Source organism: Mus caroli, unplaced genomic scaffold (assembly GCF_978045245.1).
Source record: "Mus caroli unplaced genomic scaffold, Mus_caroli_1 scaffold_14, whole genome shotgun sequence".
NCBI lineage: Eukaryota > Metazoa > Chordata > Mammalia > Rodentia > Muridae > Mus > Mus caroli.
In genome coordinates this window covers 100,526,580-100,543,740 of record NW_028227269.1, presented here as the reverse complement: position 1 = coordinate 100,543,740, position 17,161 = coordinate 100,526,580, and the positions used below count along the sequence as shown (strand labels likewise).

Below are 17,161 nucleotides of genomic sequence, written 5' to 3'. Positions count from 1 at the left end.
CTAATAAGAAATACTATTATTATTATTACTGCTAACTAGTATCATCATGTAAACAGCACGTTTCTCATTTTAATTCCTGAATTGTGCTTTATTTTACTTTTTTGAGATAGTTTCAGGAACCCAGGCAGGCCTTAGACTTGCTATATGGTGCAGCCTGGTCTTGAATGTCTGTTTCTCCTGCTTATACGGGCAGAAGCCTGGCTCCTGTGACCCCAGGGTTGGCCTTCACTCACGTGTCTGAACAGTGACTGTTAGTGTATCAGAAGCTGTGGACCCACTGCTTCATCCTTCTGGGGCAGTCTGTTTGAGACCTGAATCTGTGATTTTGCTTGAATTCAGAGCTTTGTTTGTGTGCTCTGAAATAGGAAAACAAGTTGCTTAGGACTTCAAGGACTCTTGTTAACCTGTAGGTGTGAGTGTGTGTGTGTGTGTGTGTGTGTGCGCGCGTGTATGTGTATGCGTATGTGTGCCTATGTGCATGCACACCTAGGTATATGGATAATAAAGGTGGGGAATCTTTAAAAATTGAAGTTAAAAAAAATAAAAACGAATGTTTTAAAAGGGGAATGAATGAATCCCAGCGAGTCTTCTTATAAGATAGAACGTGCCCCCAGATGGTCCTCTTCCCCGGTGGTAGCTAGAAAGCTGATGGAGTCATTCCTTCTAGGCAGACGCATGCCACGCCTACCAGATCATCCACCGGAACGGGATTCCTGACGAGCAGATCATAGTGATGATGTATGACGACATTGCCAACTCTGAAGAGTAAGTGGGGTGCGCTTTGAACTTGGCTGTGAATCCGAATTTAGAAATACTGCCACATTAAGGCTTTCTGTGCTGCCTAGGGCAGTGGCTCAATTTGGGAACAGGAGTAGCCCGTGGTGAAAAGCCACAGGGCTGTCACCTGTTGAGCACACATGTCTTAGGGTGCGCTAGGTGGGGTGGCAGGAAAGAGGAGATGAGAGGAGGGGGTGCTCTGAGAGGCTGGAAGCAGGGCCTTCCTGCTGTGGAGTGCTGTGCTCTGGAGTTGGCAGCCTGTCCTGTGTGTAAGCTCTGAGCTGAGGTGCCTGCCTGTAGAAGGTTCTAGTCTACAGGAAGCCTTCCTTTCTGGCTTGTGTTTAATGTTATATATGATTCTCTTGAACGCTTTCTCAAGTTTTCTGGAACTGAGAATGACGGGTGTGGCTCTAAACCAAGAAATTCCTGGCTCCCCAGCTCTTCTCAGAGGAGCCCACCCTGTAGTGAGATCGCACCTGGGCTCTGGCAGAGTCCCTCCTGATAGTGGCGCCTGAGCCTTGGATTCAGTTTTGCTTCATGTCCAGCTGTTTCCTGAAAGCAGTGTTGACGTGCCTGGTCTTACCCCAAGATTCTCTGGTTCCTTAGGAGGTGGCAGGACACCTGCACTTTGGTTCCTCTCCTGGGTTTTAAGATCTCCATTCCTCCCAGCTCCCACTGGGAACGCTTGGGTTCTGTTCCTGAGATCCCCAGCTGCCCAGACCACGTGCATTGGTGCCTGACTAATCGACAGGAAGACAGGCAGTGGCTTCAAGAACAGACTTGCTATTTGTTCACGTAATGGCGAGTTTTGGAGGGAGACACATTTTTTGTTGTAACTTTGTCCTTTAACTTTCAGAAACCCTACTCCAGGTGTTGTGATCAACCGACCTAATGGCACAGATGTATACAAGGGAGTCCTGAAGGACTACACTGGAGAGGTGAGGGCGTTCTCACCTGAAGCCAGCAACTTTCATTGATATATCCCCACCCCATATTTATGCTTGAGAAATGAGTGGGGAGAGATTGTATTGGGGACACGGTGCTGGGGCTGGAGCCAGGGCTTTGTATCATCTAGTCTAGTCAAGTGTTCTACCACAGAGCCATATCCTCAACCTTAGTTTTTCATTTTGATTTTTCAGATATAGAATCTTTTTCTTTTCTTTTTTTTTTTTCTGGTACAAACTAGCCTTGAACTCCTGGACTCATGCAATCTTGCCTCTTCCCCAGCAAGGGGACCATAGGTTCGTGCTACTGTTTCTAATTCCATTAGAGCTTCGGAAGGCAACAGAGAAAAGGAAAAACCAGGGACAGTGTTCAAAGGGTTAAGTCTACTGATGTGTGGACTCTAGTCTTCGTATGTATCGAGCATGATAGTATATTTTATTTCCTTCAGGGACAACCTGTGCTTTTTCATGAAAATCAGTTTTCTGAGCCCCACACCTAGCAGAGAGTACATCAGGATTTTTCCTGAAGATACATTTTGAAAATTAATTAATACTCTAATACATTCCTTCCCAAAGTGGCTAATTTCCTCCCAGTTTATTGATACTGTGCATTTATGTTTTTTTGTTTTTTGTTTTGGTTTTTCGAGACAGGGTTTCTCTGTGTAGCCCTGGCTGTCCTGGAACTCACTTTGTAGACCAGGCTGGCCTCGAACTCAGAAATCTGCCTGCCTCTGCCTCCCAAGTGCTGGGATTAAAGGCGTGAGCCACCACGCTCGGCCCCAGGAGTCTCATAATCAGATCTCCTGCATATCAGATACCTACAATTACACTTCATAACAGTAGCAACACTACAACTATGTTATGGTTGGGGTCATCACAACATGAGGAACTTTATTTTTGTGTCATAGCATTAGAATGGTTGAGAACCACTGGTCTATAAGGACATGTGATAGAATTGGGGGTGATATCTCCCCCCCTTCCTTTTTTTTTTTTGCATTGCTTTTGATAATCAAGTGTCCTTGGAACTCAGGCTCTGAGGTAGCAGGCTGGAGGTAAACTGAGGCACTAACCCTCTGCCCTATCCCAGAGGGAGTTCTCTCTTCCTGTGCTGGTAGACTCTTTGGAGGGGGACTGTCCCTTATTCCATAGTGGTGAAGAAGAAGGAATGGAAAGCTCGCTGAGTTGCCACCTACCCCAAACAAGAGGGGACTTTGACAGTTCACAGGCTCTGGGTCCCCAAGGAAGGTGGGCTTGTCCTTGGGTGGGAATGTTGGCTCTTGAGCTCAAAGCTGGGAGCCCCGAGCATGTCACATTAACAACTAACTGCCTCTGGCTTTGACTCCCCATTTCTCATAGGATGTGACTCCAGAGAATTTCCTCGCCGTGCTGAGAGGCGACGCAGAAGCTGTGAAGGGCAAAGGGTCTGGAAAAGTCTTGAAGAGGTACCCTCTGTTTCATAGGTCTATTATATTCCTAGAGCTGTCGCCTCACTCAGAGAATTTAAACAGGCATTGCTGTTCTCACCTGTCTCCTTGGAGACGTTAGAGCGGGCAGCATTGTCCTGACCCAGGACAGGTCTCATGGGGCTGGTGCTGTGGTTTGACTGTTTCTGTGCCTCGTACGCCTGTGAGCCAGAGTCCCTTGTGAGTTTTATGTCCCCTCATGACTTACTGGACATCCCACTAAGCTACAACCCTAGCCAGCCTGCCCTTTCCCCACTGCCTGTCTGCCTCTCCCTTGTACAACCCCCAAGGTCTATTTTTTTCACACAAGGTGTCACTAAATTATCCGGGCTGCTCTTGAACTTGTAGTTTGCCTCAGCCTTTGGAGTTAGCTGGAATTATAATCATATGTTACCACATCTGACCTCACTAAACTCAGTGTTTCCTTACGTAACGCTTTTATGAGGCGTTAGAGCTCCACGTTCATGCGTGTTTCTATTTCTGTGTTTTTGAGACAGGGTCTCTCTCACTATAGTCCTGGTTGGCTCAGAACTTCCTATATAGATCAGGCTGGCCTCACTCAAAGAGATCCACCTGCCTTTGCCTCCCAAATACCGGGATTAAAGGCATGAGCTACCACGTCCTGCTCAGATTTCTCAACTTTTTTTAAAAATTTTTATTATGTATTTTCCTCATTTACATTTCCAATGCTATCCCAAAAGTCCCCCATACCCTCCCCCCCACTCCCCTACCCACCCACTCCCACTTTTTGGCCCTGGTGTTCCCCTGTACTGGGGCATATAAAGTTTGCATGTCCAATGGGCCTCTCTTTCCAGTGATGGCCGACTAGGCCATCATTTGATACATATGTAGCTAGAGTCAAGAGCTCCGAGGTACTGGTTAGTTCATAATGTTGTTGCGCCTACAGGGTTGCAGACCCCTTTAGCTCCTTGGGTATTTTCTCTAGCTCCTTAGGGGCCCTGTGATCCATCCAATAGCTGATTGTGAGCATCCACTTATGTGTTTGCTAGGCCCCGGCATAGTCTCACAAGAGACAGCTATATCAGGGTCCTTTCAGCAAAATCTTGCTAGTGTATGCAATGGTGTCAGTGTTTGGAGGCTGATTATGGGATGGATCCCTGGATATGACAGATTTCTCAACTTTTTGATGAAGGCATTTCTTCAGAGATGTGGACAGGGGAACAGGAGTGGGGAGATGTGGCTCCCTGGCTCACCCGCTCTGTGCTCTCTTGACAGTGGTCCCCGAGATCATGTCTTCATTTACTTCACCGACCACGGAGCCACCGGGATCCTGGTGTTTCCTAATGATGATGTGAGTTCTGCTTACGGTCTCAATTGTACATCTGGGTCGTCGCCATTGCTGTTTGATCCTGGAGGCTGAGTGTAGCAGGGCCTTGTGTGTGTGTTAGCCAAGTGCTATACACTGAGCTATGCCCCCAGCCATGTTTCCTAACATTAAAAATTGATTTTTACATTTTATTTTGTACACGTGTGTACATTCACACACGTGCTACGTCACACATGTGGAGGTCGGAGGACAATTTTCGGGAGTTGGCTTTCCTCTTCCATCCTGCAGTCCCTAGGGATTGAACTCAGGTCCTTAGGCTTTGGCAGCAAGGGCTCTTACCTGCTGAGCCATCTCATTGCCCCCTTCGTGACCTTTTAAAGATAAAAAGGGTAGTTTTATTTATCTTTAAAATTTAAAGGAAAATAGAAAACATGGCCTGTGTGCTGACATTAAACCTAGCGCGTGTTTTCTGACACTTCTCTAGGGTCGGTATCAATGCTGTGGTAGAGTCAGGGACAGGGTTGTAGCTGTTTCTCTCCATGCCACAATGTTAGCCAGAGAGTACAGGGTGCACAGACAGTACACCAAAGTCTCTGGATGCCCAGGACAAAGCTGTGCATGGAGAAGTGTCATCTCTTGTCTTTCAGTGTGGGACGGAGTGGCCAAGATGACATCTAGATTTTACTGCCCGCCATGGTTACTTTTACTGACTGGGAAGGGGACTTTATGAGGTGTTAGTACTTTCTGAATGTCCACATTCCTACCTTTCAGCTTCATGTCAAGGACCTGAATAAGACTATTCGCTACATGTATGAACACAAAATGTACCAGAAGGTAACATCATCAGTTCTTGAGCCCCTGGGGGGGGGGGGGAGGAGCCTGGGTTGCAGAGCAAAGACCACACCCGCATAGCTGGCCCTTCGACAGGTTGCTGGGCTTTCTGGATAGGCTTCCCCCTGGTCAGCCTTGACCAGTGGTGTCCCAGGATTCACTGTACCTCTTAGAGAACTTGTCACAACATAGTGTGGGCCTCGCCCCAAGCTTGGACCCAGCAGGTGTTGGGAGAGGCTGTGAATGAACTGCTACGGGTACGGGGAGCACACGTGAGGTCCGCTGTCTCACAGTCTGCCCAAGTTTGGGATAATTGGGGAAGAACATCGACGACCTTATGCTGTTCGCTTTGGCACTCTCCTCTCTGTACCCTCGGCAGCAACTGTATAGGACAGATGGAGTGTATGTGATGGTAGTGCAGAGGGATGGCTGCCTCGTGGCATGGCTCTCTGGAGCGCTGCTCACTATCAGACAGCAGAACCAGTCTCTTCAGCGGTGTACGGCTCCAGTCTTCCTGTGCTTTCTGCTAACTCAGATCATTTTCTTCCATAAGTGAAGAAACAGGATTGCTTTTTGTCAAATGGCTTTCCACAGCCCTTGGCCATAGCCTCTGTATAGCAACAGTGACTCCCCAAATCCAAGGTGCAGGATAGTGGGCAGGGATGGAAAGAGTGACAGCCCCCAGTGGCAGGCGCTGAGGGCTGGGAGCTCACCTGTCCCGGATGCCTTGCAGATGGTGTTCTACATTGAAGCTTGTGAGTCTGGCTCCATGATGAACCACCTGCCCGACGACATCAACGGTAGGTATCGAACAGGCTGAGGTTGGTTGTCATTGGATATTGCCCGTTTGATGCCAAGCGTTCCACCTGTGCAGGGCCACTCAGGGCTGCTTGATATCTAGGTGGAGGTCATGCCTGTGGTCGGCTCTGGTTTCTACTCCACAAGTATTCATAAGGAATAAAGACCCGTAGGGGCTGGGAGACCTGGCTTTAGTGGAGCCAAGCTGCTCTTGTAGAAGACCTGGGTTTGGTTCCCAACTGCTACATAGAGGCACATAACCACCTGTAACTCCGGTTTCAGGGCAAGCAACCGATGTCCTCTTCTGGCCTCCTGGGGTTCAGTACACAAACAGGCAAACACAGAAAAATAAAATAACACGCCCCCTCCAAAAAAAAAAAAAACCTAAACAACAAAAACAAAACAAGCAACCCAACAGTGTATCAAGGAGAGTCTAGATACAAGCCACAATGGCTGCCCACACTGGACCAGGTCTGTTCCTTTGTTACGTGTTGGTACCCACTCTCTCTGATCTCAGGCAGGTAGGTGGCCTGGATCTTGAACCTGGGGATAATGATAATGCCCGCACAGAAGTTCCATCTTAAGTGCAGACACTGTAGAGGCCCTGCCCTGCTGAGTGGTTTTCACGAGACAGAATCTCATGTGGTCCAGGCTGATCTCAAACTTGCTATGTAACTGAGGATGAGTTTGAACTCTGATTTCCCTCCACCTCCCGAGTGCAGGCATGCCCTGCCACGCTTGAGTTTAACTGTTTTGCAGGGCCACACAGCTGCTCATCAATCAGTCTGCTGCTCTCCTGGCCCCAGTCTCCAGTGTTTTCTAAATAACTGTTACACCTCCCTCGAAACCAATACTGGGCCCGTGTTCTTCACGTTTCCCCATTTGCCTGTGATCGTCTGTGTTCTAAGGACACTAGCACACGCGTGTTCGCTCATAGCTGCGATAAGAGCCTTTTATGTGTCTGTTTCCTTCCACGTCTGAGAGGAGCTACTGTTCTTTCTTTCTTTCCTCTTTTTTTTTTCGAATTTTTAATTTATTTTATGTATATGAGTACACCATAGTTTATTCAGACAGACCAGAAGAGAGCATCAGATCCTATGTAGATGGTTGTGAGCCACCATGTGGTTGCTGGGAACTGAACTAAGACCTCTCGAAGAGCAGTCAGTGCTCAGACATCTCTCTAGCCCAGAGTTTGTCTTCTTTCTTTCTCTTTCTTTCTTTCTTTCTTTCTTTCTTTCTTTCTTTCTTTCTTTCTTTCTTTCTTTCTTTCTTTCTCTCTCTCTCTCTCTCTTTCTCTCTCTCTCTCCCTCCCTCCCTCCCTCCCTCCCTCCCTCCCTCCCTCCCTCCCTTCCTCTCTCTCTCTCTCTCTCTCTCTCTCTCTCTCTCTCTCTCTCTCTTTCTTTCTCAACTTATTCACTTTGCATCCTGCTGATTGCCCCTCCGGGTCACCCACTCCCACAATCCACTCCCCAGAGTTTTTGTTCTAATGGACAGGACCATACTCTCCCTGTGCTGAGTACAGTAGCAGCTTTGATGTCACCAGGGGGAAAAGGAGGGACCCCAGTTTCAAGAGTAGTCCGAGGCCAGGAGCAAAACATGACTCAAAGATACCTTTAATCCACTGTAGTTTATGCAACTACTGCGGCCAACCCCAAGGAGTCATCTTATGCCTGCTACTATGACGAGGAGAGGAGCACTTACCTGGGTGACTGGTACAGCGTCAACTGGATGGAAGACTCCGATGTGGTAAGGCCCTTGCCAGGGCCAGCCAGCCTGCTACGGTATAGCCCTCAGGCTCTGGTCTTCCCAAGGAAGACCTTGGCTGGGGTTATCCAGCCTGCTATAGTGTAGCCTTCAGGCTCTGACTTATGTGGGTTTTTTTCTTGCAGGAGGACCTGACCAAAGAGACCCTTCACAAGCAGTATCACCTGGTCAAGTCCCACACCAACACCAGCCATGTCATGCAGTATGGGAACAAAGTGAGTGGGGCCTCGCTCTCTTGCTCCCCAGTCCTGGAGGCCCAGACAGACTCATTACAAACTTTGTCTCTTGATGAAGAGAAACAGGATCCTGGTGGGGAATGGTCTCAGACTGGCTCTGCCTCATATAGATAGCCACTCTGTCCCAGGGTCTCAGGCTTAGGAGCCAGACCTACTAAGTTTGCACTTCCAAACCTGGAGCTCTCTGAACCTGTGTCCGACCTCATTTGTCCGAACCCACACATGCAGGGTAACCAGGCACCCCAGAGAAGGTGGTGTGTGGTAGGCACTGAGCAAGAGCTGGTCACACGGCCAGAGGCTACGGAGACCAAAAGCATACGTTCTGTTTTAAAGGCTGTCCACTGAACGCTGCACCATGCCTTCTCTAAAGATCTGTCCCAGGCCAAACTGCAGGTCATTAGTTTTCCTATTTGGCTAGAAGTTGTACCAATGTACAACTTTGTAAGCTTGAGCTTTTGGTGGGAAGGCTCTGGGATATGCAGTTTAGCTGAAAAACCTTGAAAGGGAACTCCCAGTTTGCCATTTCTCAGGCTTAAAAGAGCTTGCCCGCTGAGATCTATCTATTCTTGGCTGCAAGCTCAGGCATTCTAGGAGAAAACTGAGATCAGAAAGCCTGGCTCTCTTTAACATGTCCTGCAGCTCATGGCCCGGGTGGGTCTGAGCCCTTTAGCTTGTCAGCAGTGTGATAGCCACAGCATATGAGAAGTGTACGTAGGTTGGGTGTAGGAGAGAACAGGGCGTGGTGAAAGCCAGACGGGTGACTTAGGGAATGTCCACTCCGCTGTGTGGCTCTGTCTTCGGGTTCCTATTCTTAGTACAGGTGCTGGTCTATTTCTAGTCTGTCTGCCTGTCTCTGTCTTTCTGTCTGTTTGTCTCTGCGTGCGTGAGTGATGGTTCTTTTGGAACTTGCTGTTTTTTATATTTGTGTTTTGATTTTAATTTCAGAGTTTTGCATCATGCTTGCTTTGAGAACACGAATGCTTAACTCGTCGTTTTCTCCCCGCAGTTGGGTCTGCCTTGACTTGTGCAAGCAGAACCCAGCCTGGCACTTGTACACATTTTGTTAGAGCCTGAGGCCCAGTGTCAGCCCAGCCTGTGGCCCCAGCTCTGCCAAGTCTCACGGGACCCAGATTTCAGCAGCACCCTGGACAGATGCTTGAAACCTTGCTGCTGGTCCTTGGGGCCAGACAGGGGAGCAGGGGTGTGCACATCCAGGGTTGTGGAAGTTAAAACAAATTGCACAACTGTGGATCTGCAGTGGGTTTTGCTTGTGAAGGAGCTCTTTGCTGCAAAGCACTCTGGGTATTTCTGAAGTTCTTCAGTGGTGGATTTCAGCCACACATATGCGTCATCTTGCCTCCTGCCTCAGTTGATCACGTGCTTTTGGGTGACTGGGGCCCTTCAGAGTGTTTAAAGTTAGGAGGGAACCATGACTCTCTCGGAGAGGCTGAGCCAGGGTATGCTTGACACACCTAGTTTCTCAGCAAACGTGTTGACTTTGTATTCTCTCTCCCCTCTTCCTTCTTCAGTCTATCTCTACCATGAAAGTGATGCAGTTTCAGGGAATGAAGCACAGAGCCAGTTCCCCCATCTCTCTGCCTCCAGTCACACACCTTGACCTCACCCCCAGCCCTGACGTGCCCCTGACCATCCTGAAGAGGAAGCTGCTGAGAACCAACGACATGAAGGAATCCCAGGATCTCATTGGGCAGATCCAGCAACTTCTGGATGTAAGTAGTGGCTTACTAAAAGGACTCTCCAGGCCATTCTAGATAAAGGTGTGTATGTGTGTCCGTCCTGGTATAAACACAACCAGCAACCTGAACTCGGGGTGCTTCCTCTCCAGATCCAGAAAGGAGCAAGGCCTCTGTGCTCTTGGAAAGCAGAGCAAAGGGCAGAGTAGTAGCTGTCTTCACTCTTCATCCTGACTTTGACCTCTTTAACTTTGACCTCTTTTACGTTGACCTACTTAACTTTGACCTCTTTAGCAGTAGGAAGGAAAGGCTTAGAGGCCTGGCTTCCTGGAGTCCTGTTGAGAAGCCCTGGCTTATGGGTGGTCCCTTTGAGGCATCCTGTCTTACTGCTTCTTGGCTTACTAGTCACTACTCCATTTTTTGTTTTTTTCCTTCAGTGTAAAAAATCATTCCCTTGTCTCAGGCAGGTTGTGGTGGCGCATGCCTTTAATCCCAGGAGTTGGGAGGCAGAGGCAGGTAGATCTCTTGAGTTTGAGGCCAACCTGGTTGACAGAGTTCCATGACAGCCAGAGCTACACAGAGAGACACCCCCCCCCCCCCCCAGTCTCACATCCTGTTGACTCAGTGGTCCCAGCCTGTAGCCCTTCCTGAAGTTGACGTCTCTGTGCCTCACAGCTGCTGAGGTCTGCAGTTGGTGGACTTGGCAGGGGGGTCCTCCTGGTCATAGCTGTGTAGTCTCTCATCTGTGCCTGTGTGTTCCAACAAAGCCAGTCTGTGGTCATACTTGTCCCCCGTCAACACGGGACGCTGGGGGATACGTGAAGATTAAAAGTGAAACAAACAAACACCTTTTGATCTATTTTACTTTTCCAAGTAGAGACCCATGTATCTCAGGCTGGCCATCTCCAGCTTGCTGCTTAGCCGAGGGTGGCCTTGAACTTCTGATCCTCCTTCCTCCACTTCGGAGTGCTGGTGTTTTATGTTCCCTGAGTACGTGGTTCTTAGGATTAGGAATTAAAGCCAGGGTTTCACCAATGCTAGGCAAGCACTCTACCATCTGTGCTGCATCTGCAGCAGCCATGAATGTGTTTTAAATGCCTATCTTTTCTCATTCATTCATTCATTCATTCATTCATTTATTTTGAAACTTGTCACCCCAGAATGTTGACAACCTGAGTAGCCAGGCTGTTTTTAACTGGTGTCAAACACAGTGACAATAACTGTCCTTTTTCTTTCTAACCTCTGGCCTCTTGAGTCCCGCTGTTTATTGTTCCCTGGGAGGTTTTGTCTGTGTTGGGTTATTGTTATGGTGTCTCAAGAGTTAAAATGATTCAGACACTGTGTCCAATGCCTCCAAGTCCCAGCCCTTGGGAGGTGGGGGCAGCGAGATCAGGAGTTCCTTAGCTGCTATATTGAATTAGAGGTCAACCTGGGTTACATGAGGCCATGTCTCAGAACAAGTAACAGCTCCGTGAAAAGAGCCTTTTGTCTTTATCCTCTGGGTAGACACGGAAACCGAACCAGAGTTTTCTTGCATTGGCCTCTGAGCCATTGTGTATGTTGTAGAATTTCTCTGGCTTTGGCAGTAAAATCTGAAAACTATCTCCAAGCCTGCGCACTTACTGATTCAACAGTTTCCCGCTAACTGCCGTATTGTTACACCTTTATGTAAAATAAACCAAGAAAAAAAAATCAAGATAAAAACAACATTGAACTCATGCAGCACAGTAGCATTGCTTCACGTCCACAGACGTCTGCGCCCAGTGTGACAGGGAACAGCTGATGTTTACTCTGTGGCCCTGGGGTTTTTGCTGAAGCATGGGAAGCCATTACGGGGTCCGCAGGGCTCTAGGGACCCCCGTGTTTGGGACCACACGTGGCTCTATCACACAGTTGCTGGCGAGTGTGAACAGTTCATCCATGCAGAAGATGAACACTGGGTTGGTCAGAGACTTTATGGAACGTTTGGGTTCAGCAGAGCTTTCTTTATGTTGCTATTTCATCATCTGGGAGGAAAAAGGGGGGGGAGGCAGCCTGTGCTCTCTGTGTACTCACCCTGGTTTCCTGAGCATTCAGAGGTGCCCAGGAGCAGGCAGGGACAGATGAGGATAGCGGTGTGCTGAGGCAGGTCTCAGTCAGGCACAGGCTAACCTCCAGGTGTCACGCGTCAGTTCTGCTGTGACGGTAGGAGATCTAGAAGGTCTGGCCTTTTCAGTGTCACAGAAACCAAACGCATACCTAGCATCTCTCTTGAATGCATTTATTAAGTTGTTTTAATTCACGGTGGGTTGAGGGCAATGTCAGGATAGTTCTCTGAAGATGCTGTGTACTATAGAGCCCGGGGAGAGTACTTTAAGCTAGAATCGTTTTGAAATGCTGTCTTTTTTTTTTTTTTTTCCCTAGGCCAGGCACGTCATTGAGAAGTCTGTGCACAAGATTGTTTCCCTGCTGGCGGGATTTGGGGAAACTGCTGAGAGACATCTGTCAGAGAGGACCGTGCTCACAGCACATGACTGCTACCAGGAGGCCGTGACCCACTTCCGCACACACTGCTTTAACTGGCACTCTGTCACGGTGAGCCCAGCGGGTCCTCAGGTCTCCTGCATCTGAGATGGTAGTGCTAAACTCAGGTGTACTGGCTTGTATGGAAAGATTCTCTCTGGACCATAGTCATGTGTCTTGTCTACCAGAGTCATAGGTGACAACTCCCATTACTGTTGCCTTTGAAGGGTGCTTGCTTCTCATGATGATGTGACCCCCATAACCCTCGCATCATCCTCACATCTCCAGACATTGGCTTCTTTCTTCCTCCTGATGTCTTCTGTCCATTCCCCAAGATTTATCATTGTTGGAGCACACGCTAGTCTACGGAGAAGGGAGAACTATGTTTTGGCCAATTGTAGAGTCAGTCAGCTAGTCGGTCCCTAAAACGTCCTGTGGTCACAATGGGATGCTTGACTCCTCCTGGAGCAAGGTGGGCAGACTGTGGCCCGTAGACCAAACCCTGGCAGAGCCTGGCTTTGAACCTTTGTAGTCCAGTTTGGCATTTGTGCGTCATGCTTCCCTCCTCAGCTGGGTTCCCAGAATCAGCTGAAGCTGGACAGAGTTTCAGCAGCCCCAGCAGCCCTGAGGTTGTGTGCGAATGTTTGTCTCTCCTCGGGAGAGCATGTGAACGCCTATAGATCGCCGAAAGAAGATGGCAGACCTGTGACCCAAACGGACCTCCAACTCCTGGCTCAAATGGCTTTGTCTCTGTGATGACTGCATGGTGAGGTGCTCATGTGTGGGTCTCTGTTTTCTTGCAGTACGAGCATGCCTTGCGGTACTTGTATGTGCTGGCCAACCTCTGTGAGGCACCATATCCGATTGACAGGTAAAGCAGTGCTTGGCTGGCACTGGGAAGATGGGCATCATTCCAGATGTACTGGGGAGGGCACCACTGGCCCGAGGAGACTGTAGTTCCTGAGGCCACTCATTGGTGGAATGGGAGGGCGGGTTCCCAGTGGTGATGGCTAGGGACTTTGTCCGGCATGACTCCTCCCATGTCTTGTTTTCTGCAGGGTTGGCTTAACTCATCTGATTCATCTTCCTGTTTCTTGCAGGATAGAGATGGCCATGGACAAAGTGTGCCTTAGTCACTACTGAACAGCTCGCTTCCCGATGAGTGAGCACAGTCCACTGGAATATGAACCAACCAGCGACTGAAAGGGCGGAGCCAGAGGCAGCACCCAAGCCCCGCCCCCAGGAATACCGCCGGCCCACCCCAGGGCTTGCTTTTTGAAGATACCTGCTTACTAAGATGCTGCCGGTTTGGGTGGGTAAAGCTCTCTGGAAGAAGGAACTTTGCTTCTTAGGAGTTTGGTTTTTTTTTTTTTTTTTTTGTTTTTGTTTGTTTTGTTGTCCATTAGCTTTCAAGAGCAAATTCCCCGTGGCTTCTCTAGCCAGGGAAGGAATCGTCTGAGAAATTCAAAGCTGAAACCTCTTGCCGTGTCTTCACAGTGATTTCACTGAAGAGGAGGGTGGAAAGCAAGCCCCTATGGGAGAATTATTTTTAGAATTATATAATTTTTGATTGCTTTTATATTTTATTCTGTAATAATGGATGTCTTAAAACCAATAAGTGAAGTGAGACATTTGTTTCTGGACTCTGGCTTTGTGGTTTGTGTTTTACCCTCATGGTGGGCTGACCCTTCCCTGCTCCAAGTTCTGTGAGCTTGCAGCCCCCCCCACTCCCCCTCCCCCTCGCCCACCCCTGTTCCTTTTGCCCTAGAATGCCTGACTGTTTAGCTCTTCACCCTGGTCAGTTTCAGGGGCCTTTTTCTTCCTTAAGTTTCACTCCGCCTCTTCATCTTCCTACCTGTTCTGATTGGAATATGAAGTATCCCCTACAGGCTTGGATGCTGAGTGTTTGGTCCCTAGCTGGCAGCACTGGTTTGGGAAGATCTGGAAACTCTAGGATGTGGGGCCTAGCTAGAGGAAGTAGGTCCCGGGGGTTGTACTTTAGAGGCCATGCTTGATCCCTAGACTCCACCCATTGCTCCGTTTCTTGCCACTGAGAGGGGTGGAACTTTTCCCTGCCATACAGGACACTCAATTTTGCCCAAGCAACTATGCACTGAACCCTCAGGCTATGAAGCAGTGTCTTAGTAAGTCCTCCCCTACTAAGTCTTTTCACCATGCTGAGACAGCCCGACTAACCCAGAAACGCCTTCAGAAGCAGCTGTTCCCGGCCCTGTGTGGCCATGCATCTCATAGTCAGATGCAAGGCAAGGCAAGGCGGGGCCACGCCCCTCTGTGTCTCTGGCACAGTACATCCAAGGTGTAGTTGTTAAGAGATGTGAAATCAGGGCTCTGTATCCATGCAGGGCAATACTATAAACAGCAGTAAAAAGGGATGGAGTACCTGTATAGGGCGTAGCATTATTAAGCCAATTGAAGCCAAGTGCTAAAACCATGTCGTAGATAGCTTTATGTGACATGTGCTGAACAGGCAAATCCACACAGAGAGACACTTATCGGTGCTAGCGACTAAGGAAATAAATGGGAGTGAGAGCGGCTGGGTGTAAGCCTGCTCCCTCAGCCCCCTCTTACAGGATCTCGCTATGTTGCAAGGCAGGCCTGGAACTCAGGAATCCTGCCTCAGCGTCCCAGCTAGCCAGACACAGGTGTGCCCCTCATGCCTGGTTCAGTTTGCTCCCAGGGATGCTGGAGGGTCAGGAAGCTGAGGATTGTGACTGCTCAGTATTTCAGGCACAGGGAGCCCCAGACCAAATGGGTTTGAGTTGTGTGGGTCTAGTCGGGAGCACGTTTGCTTTGGGAGATTTGTTTGAAAAACACAGATGAACCGTATAACCTAGAAATACTTTTAAAAATTAAATATAAGCCCTGGAGATAAGTCTGTTTTACCATGACTATGTTACATACAGACCTATAATGAAAAGGTAAAGTTCATACACACACACACACACACACACACACACACACACATATACAAACCTGGAACCATGAACAATAAAGAGACATGTAAACAAAGTAAGAATGTTGCATCCTAGCTGCAGAAACCTGCCTGCAGAAACAGCTCTTTTGCTATCAGTCTTCCGCTGGTTTCATGCCTAGGGAGGAGTGATTTCTTACACATTTCACCCCTTTCACCAATTTTAACACATAGAACCTAGGCTCACTCCACTGAGCCTAGGTTAAGAGTGCTGGGTGTTCTAGAGGACCCAGGGTCGATTTCCAAGCAGTTACATGGTGGCTCACAACTGTGTTTAACTCCAGTTCCAGGGAACCAATGCTCTTGTCTGTCCTCCACAGGCACCATACACATATGTGGTGGATAGACATACATCTAGGCAAAACAGTCACGTAAGAAACCATTAAAAAACAAAACAAAACGAAAAACCCCAAACCCCTAAGCGTATGCTATTGACTATTAGTGATAAGGCCAACAGCCAGCTGTTACTAGTTATGTATTTCGAGGGTGTCACATGTTATATGCTGTGGAGGTGGGGTGATGGCTCATGGTTAAGAGCTCAAACTGCACTTGCAGAGGACCTGGAGTTGGGTTCCTCACACCTGGGATGGCTCACAACCCTGTAGCTTCAGCTCCAGAGGCTTCTGAGGCCCTCTTCTGGTCTCCATAGGTACTGCATGCACCTGTTCATACCCCTGACACACATGAACATAATTAAAAGTAAAATAAGCCACGGAATTCCATGCAGATTTTCAGCTGCCCAGGAGGTTAGATTATATGTTTTAACTAGGATAATTAAGCAGCATGTGAGTTAAGTCTCACGTTGTAAAAGACAGGCATGAATGGTATGTATGAAACTGAGGCAGGAGGATTGCTGAGTCTAGGAGTTCAGAGGTAGCTGGGGCAGCATTGCAAGGCCATGTCTTAAAGCTGTGAAGAGAGAGAGAGTCGTATAGCTAGATGGGCATTGGGATGGGCATGGAGAAAGCAAAGATGAAAGGCAGCATTAGGGCTGATGGTACAGCTCGCTTGGGCATGCAGCCCTGGGCTCCATCACCATACAAACTGGCCATGATGGTGCACACCTGTAATCCCAACAGCCCTAGAAGGATCTAGATCAGCGGTTTTCAATGAGGTGGTGAGTGACCCTTTTCCGGGGGCTGCTTAAGACCATTGCAAAACAGCTTATGAACATTGTGATTCATAACAGTAGCAAAATTACTGTTCTGAAGTAGCAATGAAAACTATTTTATGGTGGTGGTGGTGGTGAGTCACCAGAACATGAGTTAAGGATCGTGGCATTAGGAAGGTTTAGAATCACTGCTCTGTATACTCAAGGCTATCCTTGGTTACATAATGAGCTTGAGGGCTTACTCGTGGGAACCTGTCTTTAAAAAAAAAAAAAAGAGGGCATTAATGGTCTGGAGAGATAGTTCAGTGGTTAAGAGCACTGACTGCTTTTCCAGGTCATGAGTTCAAGTCCAAGCAACCACATGGTGGCTCACAACCATCTATAATGAGATCTGACTCCTTCTTCTGGGATATCTGAAGATAACTACAGTGTACATATATATAATAAATAAATAATTTTTTAAAAAGTGCATTAATTAAACCTGATTGGTCTGACCAGCTGTCTTGTACATGACTCCACTTCCTGGAGGTGGGCTTTGAAGGATGCATATGAGAGCTAACCAGGCGAAGGTCAAGAGGATTGGAATTCCCAAGAGCAAACGGTAGGAGAGGTGGTTCTAGAAGTCGTCTAGAGCCTGGGATGCTGGGAACCAAGGGTGGTGGCGAATCAACAGGTCCCAGACTGGCGAGCAGAACTCTGGCCCCTTCAGAGAAGTTAGCTTTTGCAAAAGGGCTTTTATTACCCCCCCCCCCCCAACCGCA

At 48.4% G+C, this 17,161-nt stretch overlaps 1 protein-coding gene across 2 annotated transcripts in view; it reads left to right on the top strand.

The window, feature by feature from the left end:
- Window positions 1–13,940, top strand: part of Lgmn (legumain) — a 36,195-nt gene extending 22,255 nt beyond the window's left edge. For both annotated transcript variants that reach the window (XM_021178946.3, XM_085830626.1), the window contains exons 3-14: window positions 668–765; window positions 1,634–1,715; window positions 3,078–3,163; window positions 4,421–4,496; window positions 5,244–5,306; window positions 6,037–6,103; window positions 7,729–7,847; window positions 7,991–8,080; window positions 9,631–9,831; window positions 12,199–12,369; window positions 13,101–13,168; window positions 13,398–13,940. In XM_021178946.3, coding sequence (XP_021034605.1) covers window positions 668–765; window positions 1,634–1,715; window positions 3,078–3,163; window positions 4,421–4,496; window positions 5,244–5,306; window positions 6,037–6,103; window positions 7,729–7,847; window positions 7,991–8,080; window positions 9,631–9,831; window positions 12,199–12,369; window positions 13,101–13,168; window positions 13,398–13,440 — 1,164 coding nt within the window. In that variant the 3' untranslated portion in view covers window positions 13,441–13,940. The remainder of the gene's footprint in view (window positions 1–667; window positions 766–1,633; window positions 1,716–3,077; window positions 3,164–4,420; window positions 4,497–5,243; window positions 5,307–6,036; window positions 6,104–7,728; window positions 7,848–7,990; window positions 8,081–9,630; window positions 9,832–12,198; window positions 12,370–13,100; window positions 13,169–13,397) is intronic.
- Window positions 13,941–17,161: the final 3,221 nt, after the last annotated feature.